This window comes from Setaria viridis, chromosome 2 (assembly GCF_005286985.2).
Source record: "Setaria viridis chromosome 2, Setaria_viridis_v4.0, whole genome shotgun sequence".
In the NCBI taxonomy this organism is placed as follows: domain Eukaryota; kingdom Viridiplantae; phylum Streptophyta; class Magnoliopsida; order Poales; family Poaceae; genus Setaria; species Setaria viridis.
In genome coordinates, this window is record NC_048264.2 from 2,519,100 (window position 1) to 2,534,848 (window position 15,749).

Consider the following 15,749-nt stretch of genomic DNA (forward strand, 5'->3'; position numbering starts at 1 on the left):
CCATTCAAAGAAAATCTTACATGGAACACAGACTTCCCGGTACGTATGAAGTCTGCACATTTATTACATTGTATAACACGAATAGTTCATAACTTATTTTTTTCCGCACTGAAGTGCTTAAGACAGGAACCCGGGAATAATCTATGTGGCTACTACATCTGTGAGCACATGCACAGTTTTTTGGGACCCAAGGGACCGAAGATGACGCCGCACAACTTTAAAGTACGTAAAATAAATATATTACTAGTTAATTATTTTCTAGCTCCTTATATGTATTTGTTCATGTAACATTCACAAATTTCCAAATTATATATGTTGTATATTCAACAAGGACTCTTGAAGGAAGAAAGAGTAGCGGCAATATGTGAAGGTCTCATTGGATTCATAATGGACGAGGTGGTAGATCCAAGAGGAGAATTTTATTACGATGGACGACAATTAGACACTCCGATCAGCAACACCACGACGGAAAGATCGTAGGAAGATACTTTGATTTATTTGTATATATGATCGATTTGTACTAATTAAGCTAGTTGAATTGTGTATATAAATTGTGTATAAGGATTGTGTATATATATAGTAGTTGTATAATTACAAATCCCATTCATTTAAATACTAGTTGATTTCGTTCTAAAAAAATCTCAACTACAAGGTTAACAAATTAAAAGGGCCGCGGTACTACTATACGTATACGTGATGCATGCATGAAAAATTCAGACGTCACCAGTGCCATGCAAGCGCAATTTAGTCCCGGTTGGAATTGAGCCGGGACTAAAGGGGTCCTTTACTCCCGGTTAAAATACCCGGGACTAAAGACCCCCCCTTTTGTCCCGGTTGGTTTATCCCGGATGGATATCCGAGAGATATGCACCCTACCAACCGGGACTAAAGGTTAATTCTCTACCAGTGTTTGGAGGCGAAAATTACCATGATGGAGATGCTAAATAGGATCCATATCACACTCACTCACACCAAGTCACAGTAGCGAGAGTGGCATGGCAAGACTTCCAAGGATCCCTAATAATGGCCTAATGGCCCTTGTTTTATCTGCACCTTGCATTGTTGGAGTTGCAATAAAGGTTACAACACATTACACATGGCGCATTACAAGATGGGATCGACGTGATCCTGCTGGTTGTGAACCGTGCACGGGATCGCACACTCCATTATATTGCTTGCTGCATCACACTCACCGGCGACCTGCTCCATGACGCCGCCGTTCATCCCGCTCGACGGAGCTGGCGCTGCTGGCCGGCGACGGGTGGCCGAACTCCGGGATGGAGCCGGGGTAGTCCGCGCTGTACTCCGGGCTGGGCAGCGCCGCCCTCCGGATCCGCTCCATCTGCGCGGTGTACGATCCGTGCCCGGACCCGTACTCCGATCCCGACCCCGAGCTCGAGCTGAACGTGGCGCCGTGCCCCGGCCGCACGCCGTCGTTCAGCTCCTCCAGCGGCATCTCCCCCTGCAGCGCCATCACGATCTGCACCCCCCGCACGGTTCGAGCGCACAAGTTATTAGTCCCCTTCTCGTGCGTGGGATCGGGAAGGGACGGTCGAGATCAAATCAAATGTGAGAGTGGCACCTGGCTCATCTTGGGGCGGCGGCGCGCGGCGTGGCGGACGGCGGCGGCGGCGCAGGCGACGAGGCGCGCGGCCTCCGTCTTGTCGAAGTCGCCGTCCAGCCTCGGGTCGACGAGGTCGTCGTAGTTGCCGTCGCCCAGGGCGCGCGGCAGAGCCTGCCTGGCCTGCATACAGATACAGCACGAGCAGCAGTCAGCCGCGTTCAGAGGCAGCGCGATCTGCCGGTGTTCAGGTTTCCTCACCCAGTCGACGAGGCCGTCCTGGCCGTAGGACGAGCGGTCGCCAGGGCGGCGACCGGTGAGCAGCTCCAGCAGCATCACGCCGTAGGAGAAGACGTCCGACTTCTCCGTCAGCTTCCCGCTCGACGCGTACTCCGGCGCCAGGTACCTGCAGCGTTCCAGAACTCGATCAGGCGCTCGTCTCATTTCCTTGCAGCAGTTTTCAGAGCCCAGAACAGAGAGATGAGCATCTCTGTCGCTGCAGGTGCGTACCCGAACGTGCCCATGACACGGGTCGACACGTGCGTGTGGTTCACGCTCGTCAGCTTGGCCAGCCCGAAATCCGCAACCTGAACTCACAAGCAGCAGCTCGTCAGAAAATCCGCTCTAAATGTGGAGAATGTTCAAATGCTCCTCTGATCAATGGCCTTACCATAGCCTCGAAGTTGTTGTCAAGGAGAATGTTGGCCGACTTGATGTCGCGGTGGATGATCTTGGGATCGCCTTCATGCCAAACAAGAAAATCCCATATCACAATTCACATCACAATTCACAATTCCTGAATAAAACACTGACGACGAATTGGTTCTTACATTCCTCGTGCAGGTAGGCGAGGCCCTTGGCGGCGCCGAGGGCGATGCGCAGCCGCACCGTCCACTCCATCACCGGCCGGCCTTTCCCATGGAGGTGGTGCTCGAGGGTGTAGTTGGGCACGAACTCGTAGACGAGCAGCCGGCGCGCGCCTTCGATGCAGTAGCCGACGAGGGCAACGAGGTGGCGGTGGTGGACGCGGCTGATGGTGTCGACCTCGGCCTGGAACTCGCGCTCGCCCTGCCCGCTGCCGGCCTTGAGCTGCTTCACCGCCACCTCCTTGCCGCTCCCCGGGAGCACGCCGCGGTGCACGTACCCGAACCCGCCCTGCCCCAGCAGGTTCGCCTCCGAGAACCCGCCCGTCGCCGCCGCCAGCTCCTCGTAGCTGAACGCCGCCGTGTCCAGCCCCGCCGGCATCGGCAGCGGCGGCGGCGGCATGGGCGGTAGCATCAGCCCGCCGGTCGAGCTCGTGCCCGCCGGCGGCGCCGGGCCCACCTGGTTCTGCGTCCACGGCGACGGCCGCGCGCCGCCGGGGGGCGGGCAGTAGTACCCCGACGTGCTGTTGCCTTTGAAGCCGGAGGAGTCGGCGTAGAACATCATGCCCTTGTGAGGCGCCGGCCGCGCCGCCGCGTTCCTCCGCTTCCGGCCCCTGCAGCAGCAGCAGCAGCAGCAGGCCGCGACGAGGCCGAAGAGGAGCAGCACCGCCCCGACGGCGCCGGCGAGGATCTGCGGCGTCACCGCGAGGCCCCCTCCTGCCGCCCCGTGCCCCGAAGCAGGGGACTTGTGGCTGCCGCCGTGCGCGCTCTGCGTCGACAGGCGCCTCGCGGCGTGCGACGGCGAGGGGAAATGGAGCATTGTTGGCGATGGGGACGCGGACGTCGACGGCGGCGAGGAGGTGGTCGCCGGCGAGGGCGCTCGATTGGAAGACATGGTGAGGATTGGACGATTTGGGGACTCTGATCCTCGCGATTTCTCTCGGCCTGGCGGTGTGGATAATCTGCTTGGAGAATCAAAACATTGAGAGGAACGAATTGCATCTTGCCTTTAGAAGAGCACACCAAATTCGACAAGCTGGTAATTGTCCTCAAATGAACGGAACAGATTAAATTTGTAACGATGTCCAAACTACGCACGAACCTACAGGTTGAAGCTGTTTGTATCCGAAGGCCGCACTCGAATGGCTGCGCAAAGCTCAACGAGCAAACGATGGATCGAATCCGGAGGGAAGGCAAAGAGCCTCGTCGCCGACGGGGTCAGAAGCACTCGTGGCCAACACGTCGCCGGCTCGCGCATGCCCCTCCGATACCTTACGAGGAGGAAGCAGGGGGGACGACGAGAGCGCGGCCACGGGCGTGGCGGCCCTCGGTTCTCCCCGAGGCCGGCCAGCCAGCAAACCAGCGGCCACCCGGAGGCGTCCAAGCCAGGGCGGGACGGGACGTCACCCACCTCCCCGCTTGCTATTCTTGCACGGCCTCACAGGATTTCCCTCCTCCTTTCTGCCGTCTGTGTTGCATGCGCCTGGCGTGCGGACAAGATTGCTGTTCGTTTCGGGGGTTGGTCAGCTAGCACTTTGCAAATGTGGCGCGGATCGGATAGATACTAGAGCTCATCTCATCAACACTGTAGCGGATTCGTCAGGGTGTGCCGCGAGCAGGTGCTATTTTTGTCCCCGACCGACCGGCGTTCATTTTTGGGAAGCGGTAACTGCAATCGTTGGAATCTGACCGGCCGTGTGCCAACCGGCAAAGAATCCCTGCATCGCGGGGGGCCACCAAATTGCAGATAGACCCTTGAGGCTGATAACTATTATGTGCAGAGGGGTTTTTATTTTTTCGCCATTAGGAGCCTCGTCCTTTTAATCACATGGAAAAGGAGAGGAACTCAAGAGTTTTCTAGCATTGCGAATCAACCAGAGGACGGCCAAAATCAAACGAAGAAGTCTCAATACGGGGGTGGTGGCGGTTGTATATAAGTATATAACTTGGGCCTTCCATAAACTTGGTTAGGGTATAAGTCTATGGGTTGTTGCTTAGTGTCTGTAGGATGGTGGAAAGATCGATAGCCCACTTGAACGGCTTGAGATGTTACCACTTGTTGTTAGAGTCAAAAGGTTCACTTGCGCGCATAAGTTGGGCTTCCCATATAGATGAATTTTTGTATGGGCCGTTGATTAACGTGAGCGGGTAGTAGAATACTCAGTTCCACATGGACTTTCCTTTTGGTTGGACGATAGTTGGGCTTTTCCCCATGCTTTCAAAAGCCCACACATGAGAATACTGAAGTTGGGTACACCCGCCAATACACATATCTCTTAGCTAAAAGGTCATCGACACTAATATTGCTTGGCTTTTCTTACGTGCTTTTTGAAGCCCACACGCAAGAATATTGAGCTGGATACACCCATCGATACGCATATCTACTGGCTCAAGAGGCATTAATACATGCCAGTAATTTTAGTAACACCTTCAATATATACGTATATTGTGTATGAGTCATAGGCAATCAAATCTCATAGCTTGTTTTCTATGCATTTTGAAGCTCGCACGCAAGATATTAAGCTGGATACACCCATTGATACGCATATCTCTGGGCTCAAAAGGTATTAAATACGTGCCAAAAATTTTAGTAACACCTTCAACATATACGTATATTGTATATCGGTCATCGGCACCTGTATCTCTTGGCTTTTATCTAGGCTTTTTAAAGCTCACATGTGAGAATATCAAGTTGGATACACCTATCGATATGCATATCTTTTTACTCCAAAGGCATTAATACATAACACCAAATTTAGTAACACCTTCAACATATATGTATATTGTATACGATCATCAACATCTATATCTCATAGTTTTTTCTATGTTTTTTAAGCCTACACGCGAGAATACTAAGTTGGATACACCCGCTAATACGTATATCTTTTTAGCTCAAAATGCATTAATACCTGGCAACAATTTCAATGGCACCTTTAATATATACGTATATTGTACCTGTGCCATTGACACTCATAAACAGAATAGCGTTGTAAGGCGTATTTAGTACCACAAAGGATGTGAAAACTATATGCCCAATTTCTCATAGAATACACGCAAAATCAAGGGGGTTGGACGCAAAAGAGTCCTCCTCGGGGAAGCGTGCGCCGTGTGCCTCCAACTGGTTTTTTATCCGGCCGGAAGCCGCCCCACCTCCCCCTTCGCTCGCTTCCGCTCCTCCGCTCCCAAACCTCCCCAATCAGCAGCTCTAGGGTTTTCGCCGCCGCCGCCGCCGCCGCCGCCGCCCATGGACGCCACTCCGGACCGCGCCAATGCCGACCTCCGCCGCCGCCTCGCCGTCGACGCCCCTCCACCGCCCCAGATCGCCAGAGGTAACCGCTCCTCCCCTTCTCGATCCACACGAAACCCTAGCTCAGCCCCGACGCTCGGGTTGTTCCGATTTGGAATTCGTCTGGGCGTTCGATCCACGCCGTAGGTTCTAGGTTTTGCGGGGTTTTGGGCGGGCGTTTGGTGGTGCTGCCGCTGTGGGCTTTCGTTCAGTTGTCGCCGGTGCAGGGTTCGTTTTTGGGTCACTGGCGCATGCTGTGGCGCCAGGTTTTTCAGATGTGTTTGAGGGAGATGCTGGGGTAGTCAAGTACGTTCGGCTTCGATTTGGGTGGGTTGGATGCAATGGTCAGGTTGTCTATTGTTTCTATTTTGGGGCGGCTGATTGACTGATTGGATTAGTTACGGTCAGTTATAGTGTTCAGAGTTTGTTGTCGAGACTTGAAGAGATCCCTTTTGTTTTGTGTTGATTTGTTGTTGCGGTTGCAGTCACATGTATGGCTGCTTTCATGTAGAAGTTATGATTGTGGCGATGGCGATGCATGTCTTTATTATTCTTATAGTCTTCAAATGTATTTGAAAACCAATGGATCAACTCTGTTGGCTCAGAAATACCGTGTTCACTATAGCTTTATGTAGGGGTACTACATCTGTGGCAGATTTTGGTATTGATTGTCTTTTTGATCTGCACAGGAGTTAATTAGATTTCTCGAGAAATTTATTTGAATTACTTACGCGATCTATGGTGTTATTACTTTCATCTCGGTTATACTTCAAAATCACCTGCATCTGCATGTTTCTCTTGTATGACTATTGAACAGTTCTTTTGTTTAATGAATGTGACCGTTTGAGACTTAGAATAGATGAAGCTTGCGTCAGTAATAACAAACTGTGAATATTGCCTTCTGTCCTTGCACGTTATCTTTATAGAATAGCATGTTACCTGTCATATTGATGGTGACTTTTGGTTGTTGCAGAGAAGCAAGGCCTGGATACTGAAATACCCCTTTCTCCTCAGTGGCTTATGAAGGTGGCAGAAAACAAGGTGAGTCCTTAAGTAGCTAGGCAAGTAGCTAGATCTGAGCAGCTGGAAACCATAGTATTAATTCCCTATATGGTGATTGCAGTAATAGAGCACTCTATTGGTGTATATTTGTCTACCTCAGTATTTTCTTGTTTATGGTTCAGATTTATATGATTATTTTGTTTGTTCCAGGATCCCACTTCACAGGGTGTCCGCTCAGATGTTTCAAAGACATCAGGAAGTGGTGAAGACCCGGGCTACAGTGCAAAGAAAAAGGATGTTTTCAGGGCTTCTGTGCTTGATGGTGAAACTGGGCGACGTGACCGCTGGCGTGACGATGAAAGGGAACCAAATTCAACCCATCGGTGGAGTCGCTGGAGGGAGACGGACAAGGAACATGGTGATCCACGCAAAGTGGAAAAATGGTCAGATGACACCTCCAAGTATTCTGTGGATAGTCGTCGTGCTCCACAGGAGCGCTGGGGTGATTCCAATAATAAGGAAGGCAACTATGAGCAACGCCGTGAGAATAAGTGGACTGCACGTTGGGGTTCCAATGATAAGGAGTCTGAAAATTGGCGTGATAGGTGGGGTGATTCAGGCAAAGAGGGTGATGCTTCCCGTGAAAAAGGTTTCTCTCACTTTACTGCACATGGGAAGGATGGAAACAATCATGAAAAGGATACTGAACGGGATGACAATGTCTCTCGTTCATGGAAATCTAGTTATCCTGTGGGCCGTGGGCGAGGAGATTTGTCTCATCATCCCTCTCAGACTCCACAGAAGTCATCCGCTACTTATGGATATGGTAGAGGGAAGCCAGACAATGATTTTGCAAATTTTCCAAGTCGTGGAAAGTTTACATCTGGTACAAATGCAATCAGTAGTGGATCTTCACGACCATTCCAACTTGGTTTACTTTCTGACAGACCTGGTGGTCCATCAGGAGATCGCTCTGCATTCAAATATAGTAGGATGAAATTGCTTGACATATACAGAAGTTGTGATGTCACTGACTTTAAGATTCCTGTTGATTGTTTTGAGGAAGTCTCTGTGTTCTTGCAAGAAAATGCTTTGGAACCTTTAGCATTATCTGCACCTATTGCTGAAGAAGCGGTAATTATGCTATTTTTTTTCTCAAGTATTATTTTCATGGTGCTAGTATATCCTTATCTCACTGTTGAATTGTATTTTAAGGCCATTCTAAAAGCAATCGACAAAGGGGATATTGTAAACAGTGGTGTTCATCAGGCTACCAAGGATGGTTCTGTTGGAAAAGGTAATTATAATTCATTGAGAAATGGTTTACTTATTTTGTTTTGATGTGCTGACCTTAGATATATTGTATATTTTCTCACTGAATGCTCTTCTAAATTTCTCCAGCTGGTAGAGAAGATCAGCAAGGAGGCATAGAAGATTATAAAGGGGAAACTTTTGGAAGTGTCAGGGGTACCTACCTAACTTGGTTTGCAGTTTACACAATTTTGTTGTTTACAGCATCTTACATGGTTGAACAAACTTAAAGTGATCATGTAGAGAGGATCATCTCATCATCCATGCATATGTTTATTGTTTGTCAAACGGTATCTCATAATCTTGAGGACCATTCATGTCTTGATCATATGCTTTTCAATGTTGCTAGTATGATATTTGGCTCTATGATATCAAGTCACATGTAAGGCCCTTACACATAAAAGGAAAATTAGAATATCATTTAATAGGAAAACAACATTCAAATTGGTATGCAGTGGCTTCAAAATCACATGGACATACTGGAGGACTCCTTTGTTTTGTTTCCTGTAGCATATTTGGGATGTAATTTGAAGCTTGTAACTTGTTCTCCACCCCTTAAAGCTGCTTTACCTTTAATAGGTGTTCCTGGGAATGCTGATTTGCCAGCTAGAGGGGAGTCATTGCGGCCTGGAACGTCTACTTATGTTGTTCCACAAAGATCTCAGTTTGTTGGAGAACATCGACTTGGACCATCTTCTGAGTTTGTTGGGCACCAAATGCCCAATTTCTTGAATCAAGAAACTAAAACTGTTGGCATGCCAGGTGTTGATGACTTTGCCAGTATGGTTCAGCCTCATCCTAATCCAGAAAGCCTTTCTCTATTCTATAAAGATCCACAGGGTCAAATTCAAGGCCCCTTTTCTGGTGCTGACATTATTGGCTGGTTTGAGGCTGGTTATTTTGGTATTGATTTGCTGGTTCGTGTTGTGAATGCACCCCCTGATATTCCTTTCTTAATGCTTGGGGATGTTATGCCTCACCTTCGAGCAAAGAGGCCACCACCAGGGTTTGCCACTTCAAAGTCAAGTGATATGCTAGTTCAGGAGACTCAACCTGCAGGAAAGTTCATCAGCTCCACTAGCATGCAAGCAGGATCAGCTGGCATTGGAATGTTTGACAGTGGGTCAAGTAGGAAAGATACTGCTGTTGAGGCTCAGAATCGTTTCCTAGAGTCACTTATGTCTAATACTGTGCGCAATCCTTCTGCAGACACCATCTCTATTACTCGAGGTTGGTTACTATTTAGAATTTCTATCTGTGCTTATTGCATTCCATATTTATTTGTCCTAACCTTCTTTGCTACCTGTCATGCATGTGTCCTTGTCTTACACTGTTTTCTTCTGAACCAGGTATGAATGAACTTGGCAGTAGTAGCTTTGGCAACATTTCTGTGGGCGGAGGCGAGGGTGGGATCAATATGAATTATCTTTTGGCACAGAAAGGACTGTTGGAGAAGCAAAATTCTTTGCAAAACCCTGTTCCCTATTGGTCAGGAGATGCTGTTCCAATATCACAAGCACCTAACAAGGATATAGCCCCAGAAGCATCTATCCTACATTCTAAATTGCTTCCTCAGATGGCTGATCCGTCTCGCCAATCTTTGCAATCTCAGAATGTTGATTTGCTTGCCATGCTGCAATCAAAGGAGAAGCCTCAAGTGCCTACTGGTAATTCTGGATTGCCGCTATGGTCCAACTACCCTGAAGTAAGAAATGTTAATCCTAACATGCATGGTGTAGACCTCGCTCAAGGGGCGCTTAACATGCGTCAAGATCTGCAGAACTCCCAGAACATCGGTATGGGTGTTCAACAGCACAGCTTCATGCCACAAACCCGACCAGCTTTGGCTCATTTGCCACCTGAGAAGCTTGCTGAGATATCTCAAGATCCACAGCTCGTAAATATGCTTCAGCAGCAGTATCTATTGTCACAACTGCAGTTGCAATCACAGACACCTTTGACGCCTCAGCCTCAACTCTCTATGTTGGACAAGATGTTATTGCTCAAGCAGCAGCAGCAGCAGCAACAACAACAATTGCAACAGCTGCAGCTTGAGCAGCAACAGAAGTTATTGTTGCAGCAGCAACAACTACTTTCTCATATGGCACCTCATGGACATCCCAATCAGCAGATTGATGATTCTTTTGGATTGAAGCATGCTTCTCTTCCATCTGGTGATGCTATGAATCTTGGTCTTAGAAGAATGCCAGAGGCTATTGAAGTTGACCGAAAGTTGCCTGTCCATGGCATGCAGGTGGGGCAACAACCTAGTCAGTCAAATATGAATATGAGGGATATGGATGGTGTAGCTTTATCTCAAAGCTCTGTAACTACACTGCCGATGCCCCATGAAATTGCTGTGGGTGCACTTTCGAAAGAACACTACTCTCGTCCTCAGATGCTGGAAGGTTTTGCAAATGACGATGCACAATTGAAATCAAATGTGGTAAACTCAAAGATGACGGAAGTTGCAGTTAGGAACGAGGATGTTAAATCTCGTGAAATGGGCCCTGGAGCAGCAAAAACCGAAATGTCTGAAAAGGTTTTGGATTCTGGATCTACTGTTGTCCCAGGTCGTGCTTCCAATGAAGCTAAGGACTCACATGCACCAAAGGCAGAAAATGCATTATCTAATATTTCCAGACAAGTCCAAGAAATGAAGCTTTCTTCAGAAAATACCTCTTCTGACATCGCGACAGCTGTGGCAACTGAAGTTAAAGTTACTGATGCACAGGAGACAAAGAAATCAGAAAAGAAAAAGAAGCAAAAGAAAAAGCAGGCTGCTGCAGATGCTAGCAAAGGAGCATCAAAGGCGGTTTCTTCCCAGCAACCAAGGCACGAAGCTGAGGTTGACCCTTCTGAACTTGGTGGAAATAAGCATGATTTACCAGATGATACAGAAGAACTGTTTTGGGGTGCACCTGCCAGCGTGCAAAATGAGGAATATGACACTAACAAAGCTGAATCAGAATTTAGTTCTCTATCATCTGATCCTCATACAGCAGCAAACCAGCGTGCATGGAAACAACCTACCCAGGGACTCAGGCCCAAATCACTTCTGGAAATTCAAGCTGAGGAACAACAGCGCGCACAGAAAGGATTAGCTATGGAAAGTGCTAAGCCAGCAGCTTCAATACCTTCAATTCCTTGGAATGGCATGGCAACATCTTCTGAGCAACATTATGGGGGTTCAAGTAAATCATTGGGAGGCATGGAAACTGCTGGTGAAAGAAATAAACGAAGCCAGTTGCATGACTTGCTGGCAGAAGAAGTTTTGGCAAGGTCAAGCATTGCAGATAATGAGAATATAGGTAATGCCAATGATGCATTTTTTCCTCCTCTGTCACCTGCTCCTGCTCAGTCTGATGCTCCTGCTCTTGATGACAACGACTTCATTGAGGCTAAGGACAAGAAGAATAAAAAGAAGGCAACAAAAACAAAGGCTTCTACTGTGAAAGCTCCATCACCTGTTGGTTCCTTTGACCCATCAGCTATTTCCATGCCTACTGAGAAGGGGAAGGCAGCCAAGCAAGCACAACAGGAGTCAGAAATATTGCCAGCTCCACCAAGTGGTCCATCCTTTGGAGATTTCGTTCTTTGGAAGAGTGATCAAGCGAGCTCCGTGCCTGCTCCAGCATGGTCTAATGACTCTGCAAAGGTGCAGAAACCTTTGTCGTTGAGAGATATTCAGAGAGAGCAAGAGAGGAGGTCCGCTGCTATGCAGCAACAAGCACCCTCGCCAATTCCAGCAAAGGTCGCCATGAACCAAAAAAATCATGGGAATGCTTCTTCCTGGCAAGCTTCTGGATCATCTCCATCAAAGGCAGTTGCCCCTGTCCAAATGAGTTCCAATACTCCCGGTCGTTCCAAGTCAAGTGCTGAAGACGATTTGTTTTGGGGCCCTTCTGAGCACTCCAAACAAGATAAGAGGCAGTATGTCTTGCAGTGGCTTTTACAATCGATTTTATTTTTTGTTGCTTTTTAGATGTTATTGCATAATTTATCCTGGATTTTAAGCTTACAAAACATTAGAAAAATTCATTGATAAGCTAAATTAACATATTATGATTGAACTTCAGACTTAATGAAGTTTTTGCAAAAATCTATACAAAAAGCAAAATTAAAGCCTCACCTGTTTTTTTATCTAGTTTGTTTGAGATAAGATCCCCTCTAGTAGCTATTTTCATTAGATTCTCACAAGGGAGGAATATACGAATCTGGATAATAGAGATTTTGCATATGCTTCAAGTTAAGGAACTTATTCGTTATTGTTGTTCCCCTTCCCTGGCAATGCCATATGATTGGATTCTAGAGATGGTACTTTGCTTGACTAATTAGCAAAACTATAATTGTTTTTGGTACTAGGTATTGAGTATTATGACTTGCATTTTGCTGACAATTAGTGACTTGAAATATGATTTTGTGTTTCATGAGAACTTAACTACTTATCTGTTGTGCAGTAGGCTTTCTTAAGTTGTTTATGTTTTATTTTAATATCTTAACCAGGACGGAGTTTCCAACTCTTTCAAGTCAGAGCAGGAGTTCCGTGATGAAGGATCAATCTCCAGCGAATCGTCAAAAGTCTCAGGCAGGCAGGTTGCCGGTTTCTTCTGCTGCTCCTGCCAACCAATCTGGGAAAGGGAAAGCAGAAGCTTCAAACAAGCAGACAGGTAGTGTTGCAGATTTTTACTCATGTTTGTGAAGTATCTTTGCGTTTAAGTTCTAAAGCCTGTTATCTGCAGAGGCAATGGACTTCCGTGATTGGTGCGAGGGCGAATGGGTCAGGCTCACTGGAACAAATGGTATTGAACTGCCTTTAGCTCCTGCTCCAAGTTTCAACTCATCAATCTTTTGTCTTCGTGCTGTACTTCTGTTAAGTTCGTTATACTTTCCCACTTTCAGACATAAGCTTCCTCGAGTTCTGCATAAAACAATCAACTGTTGAGGCAGAAACACTCCTTCGGGAGAACATTGGTTCTCTCGACCGCAACCATCAGTTCATCGACAAGTTCCTCAACTACAAGGCCTTCCTGTCATCTGAGGTGATCGACATGGCCTTCCAAGCTCCCAGCACGCGTGGTACCCGCGGTGACGGTGCAGCACGGGCAAACCCTGCAACTGCAGCCAGAGGAGGTACGAGCGTGGACATGGAGCTGGACGGTGGAGGGAAGAAGAAAGGCAAGAAGGGGAAGAAGGTGAGCGCCGCAGTTTTGGGGTTCAATGTGGTGAGCAACCGTATTATGATGGGTGAGATCCAGAATGTCGAATAGGAGGTTCTGGGCGATGGCATCATGTACATACATGCTTTTGTTTCCCGGGACATCCATCACCGCATGACTTGTGTACATACGATAGTTTACCTGACCCTCCGGTGACATGCTTCGGCGTTGCCGTGTTTTTGCTCTCATGGGATGAGAAGTTAGCGTGTCCTGGTGAGTGCTCTGCAATGGAGCAGTATTTTGACTCGTTTTTGCTTGGAGGTGTGGACTGGGCTTACATTCAGGGTCATGTGGTGGTGATTTTGGGTTCCTGTAACATTTTGTTGGAACTTACCTTTATTCTTAGGTTCGTGTACCAGACAGAAGATTTTATTCTCAATGGAAACTTACCTGAGAAGAACCAAGATGGTTTCTGTTTGTTGATGTTGTGGTTCGTTCCACCAAGATGGGTTATCTTTATCCGCTTGCAATATGTGCGTATGTGATATTTGGCAGTATATCCTGTGTTTATGTTGTTAAACTCAGTAGTTACAAATGGCCAAAGGTACGAGCCAAGCAGATGAATCAGTAATCAGCTAAGCTTAAAGTCGTACTATGGTCTCTAAATCACTTTTATGATATTTGTTAAGCCTGTCTGGTGTTTTTGAGTGGTTATAAATTGTAACATAGCAGCTAGACCGTAACGTACAGCCGCTACAGTGCTATAACGAGGTTAAACAAGACCCTTATCTACGCGAGGTGCAGCTGGCACATCATGGCATCATCATCCATACCCGTGATCATGGAGATAACAGATAACCACATCGAAATCGAAAACAGATCCCCCGGAGATAAGAACAAGATGGGCGACAAACCTGCAGCTGCACGTGGTGGCGAAGACAAAAATGACGATTGACCCACGTACATGCAAATTTAAAAATTAAAAAAAGTTATAACTTCTGAACGAACATTCAAATTAAATTTTAGTTACACCATCATATTTATTACGACGAGATCTTCAAAACAAAGACCCCACTTGACTATGTTTGGATAATATTTTTTTAAAAATATTTTTTAACATACAGATTAATTAGTTCTAACTAATGCGAACAAATACTTGAACATCACGAACAAATTACTATTTCCTACAAACAAAAAATTAAACATGATGAACAAAAAATGGTACACGAACATTTGATTGTGTAGGAAAAAAAACAATCATTGTGAATAAATAAATCCACATCATCGAACAACTTAATCTACAAAGCCAAACAAATAATTTAGAACAAATCGGTCTAAATAACTAGAATCACATGCAAACTAATTATTACAGATGAATAACGACAACAAAATATATAACATCACGAACAAATTATTTTTACTGTCGAACAATTCATTATATAAAGCGAGCAAATATTATAATATTAAGAATGAAATGCATAAACACGTGAATAAATAATTTTATATGGCGAACAGATACATCCACGTTACAAATAAATTATTTTGATACAAGAATAAAAATAAAAATGAAATACAAAGGAAAATATAAATATAAATTAATAAATAAGAGTTATAAGGGTGAAATTAAAAAAAATATATAATTTTATATGTCACTTTTGTTTGCATTATACTATTATTTGTACGTCTTTTTTATTTGCATCGTACAACCTTTCTATTCGTAATAGTCACTCTTGTTCAATATTTTATTCGCTCCTTATAATCATTTGTTTACCATGTTATTTTTTTGTTCGCATGATGCAATTATTTGTTCTAGGTTTTGAAGTATTTATTTGCTGCAATGAAAATTAATATTGAGTATTATAAAAATATTTTTTAAAATATTTCATCGAAACATAGTCAAGTCGGGTTTTATTTTGAGGATCTTGATGTAATAAACCCATTGGTGGAATCGGAATTTAATTTAAATGCATGGTTTAACATCTATAGATTTTTTTTAGATTGAAATTTTTTTGCATATGGGGTGATGTTATCAATTTCATCCTCTATTGCATGCATGCACGGTTTATCTTCTTTTTCAATGCATTGTCATGCTACCTGGACCGTCCGCAAAACCCACTCACGGAGCCGTAGAAGGCGACAGATGGAGAATCTGTCACGTACGCGACGTATAGTCACGGTGGAACAAGAAAGCCTTATCATCATCAACGGAGGAGGGGGAGACTGAGTAAGGGATGGCCCGAAGCATGTCTCGTGAAGCATGTCTCGCCCCACTACCATTCATTAACTTCCTCTCATTCCTTAAAAAAAAAGTTACTTCGTTTCAAAGAAAAAAATCCGTCATTTAAACTTTTGTAATTTGGTGATCCATACCTATTTGTTCCGAGTTCAAATTTGTCCAAATTTTTTAGTTTCTAATGAGCCATTGACCGTGTTTGAGCTACTCCGATGCATAGTTATTAGGATCGGACCGAATCGCCTGATCGACCGGTAAAAGAGCGAATCAGAGCCTCCAACGGTCCGGTTCGCTTAAAAGACCGTCCATGCAACCGTAAAAATTGGATGAACCG

At 45.9% G+C, this 15,749-nt stretch overlaps 2 protein-coding genes across 2 annotated transcripts; one reads left to right on the forward strand and one right to left on the reverse strand.

Annotated features, from left to right (window-relative positions):
- Positions 1 to 1,176: 1,176 nt before the first annotated feature.
- Positions 1,177 to 3,841, reverse strand: LOC117846054 (proline-rich receptor-like protein kinase PERK4). Its single transcript, XM_034727154.2, has 7 exons — positions 3,184 to 3,841; positions 2,392 to 3,141; positions 2,232 to 2,302; positions 2,072 to 2,148; positions 1,823 to 1,967; positions 1,583 to 1,744; positions 1,177 to 1,480 (listed from the first exon to the last, which is right to left on the reverse strand). Exons 1-7 carry the CDS (start codon positions 3,317 to 3,319, stop codon positions 1,190 to 1,192), a joined length of 1,632 nt encoding a protein of 543 aa, XP_034583045.2. The 5' UTR covers positions 3,320 to 3,841; the 3' UTR covers positions 1,177 to 1,189.
- Positions 3,842 to 5,582: 1,741 nt separating this feature from the next.
- On the forward strand, positions 5,583 to 13,665 carry LOC117846522 (protein ESSENTIAL FOR POTEXVIRUS ACCUMULATION 1). Its single transcript, XM_034727724.2, has 10 exons — positions 5,583 to 5,753; positions 6,684 to 6,751; positions 6,923 to 7,846; positions 7,928 to 8,009; positions 8,114 to 8,179; positions 8,603 to 9,253; positions 9,373 to 11,956; positions 12,530 to 12,693; positions 12,766 to 12,825; positions 12,926 to 13,665. The coding sequence occupies exons 1-10, from the start codon at positions 5,669 to 5,671 to the stop codon at positions 13,291 to 13,293; spliced, it is 5,052 nt and encodes a 1,683-aa protein (XP_034583615.1). The 5' UTR covers positions 5,583 to 5,668; the 3' UTR covers positions 13,294 to 13,665.
- The last annotated feature ends 2,084 nt before the right edge of the window (positions 13,666 to 15,749 follow it).

What these genes read in the sequence shown, in the direction of transcription:
- LOC117846054 (XM_034727154.2), bottom strand. Translation starts at nt 3,319, where the DNA reads ATGTCTTCCAATCGAGCGCCCTCGCCGGCGACCACCTCCTCGCCGCCG. An exon ending in CGCCTACCTGCACGAGGAAT is followed by an intron (nt 2,303 to 2,391) that starts GTAAGAACCAAT and finishes TTTGGCATGAAG; the next exon opens with GCGATCCCAAGATCATCCAC. An exon ending in AGGACGGCCTCGTCGACTGG is followed by an intron (nt 1,745 to 1,822) that starts GTGAGGAAACCT and finishes ATCTGTATGCAG; the next exon opens with GCCAGGCAGGCTCTGCCGCG.
- LOC117846522 (XM_034727724.2), top strand. Translation starts at nt 5,669, where the DNA reads ATGGACGCCACTCCGGACCGCGCCAATGCCGACCTCCGCCGCCGCCTC. An exon ending in TGAAGGTGGCAGAAAACAAG is followed by an intron (nt 6,752 to 6,922) that starts GTGAGTCCTTAA and finishes TGTTTGTTCCAG; the next exon opens with GATCCCACTTCACAGGGTGT. An exon ending in CACCTATTGCTGAAGAAGCG is followed by an intron (nt 7,847 to 7,927) that starts GTAATTATGCTA and finishes TTGTATTTTAAG; the next exon opens with GCCATTCTAAAAGCAATCGA.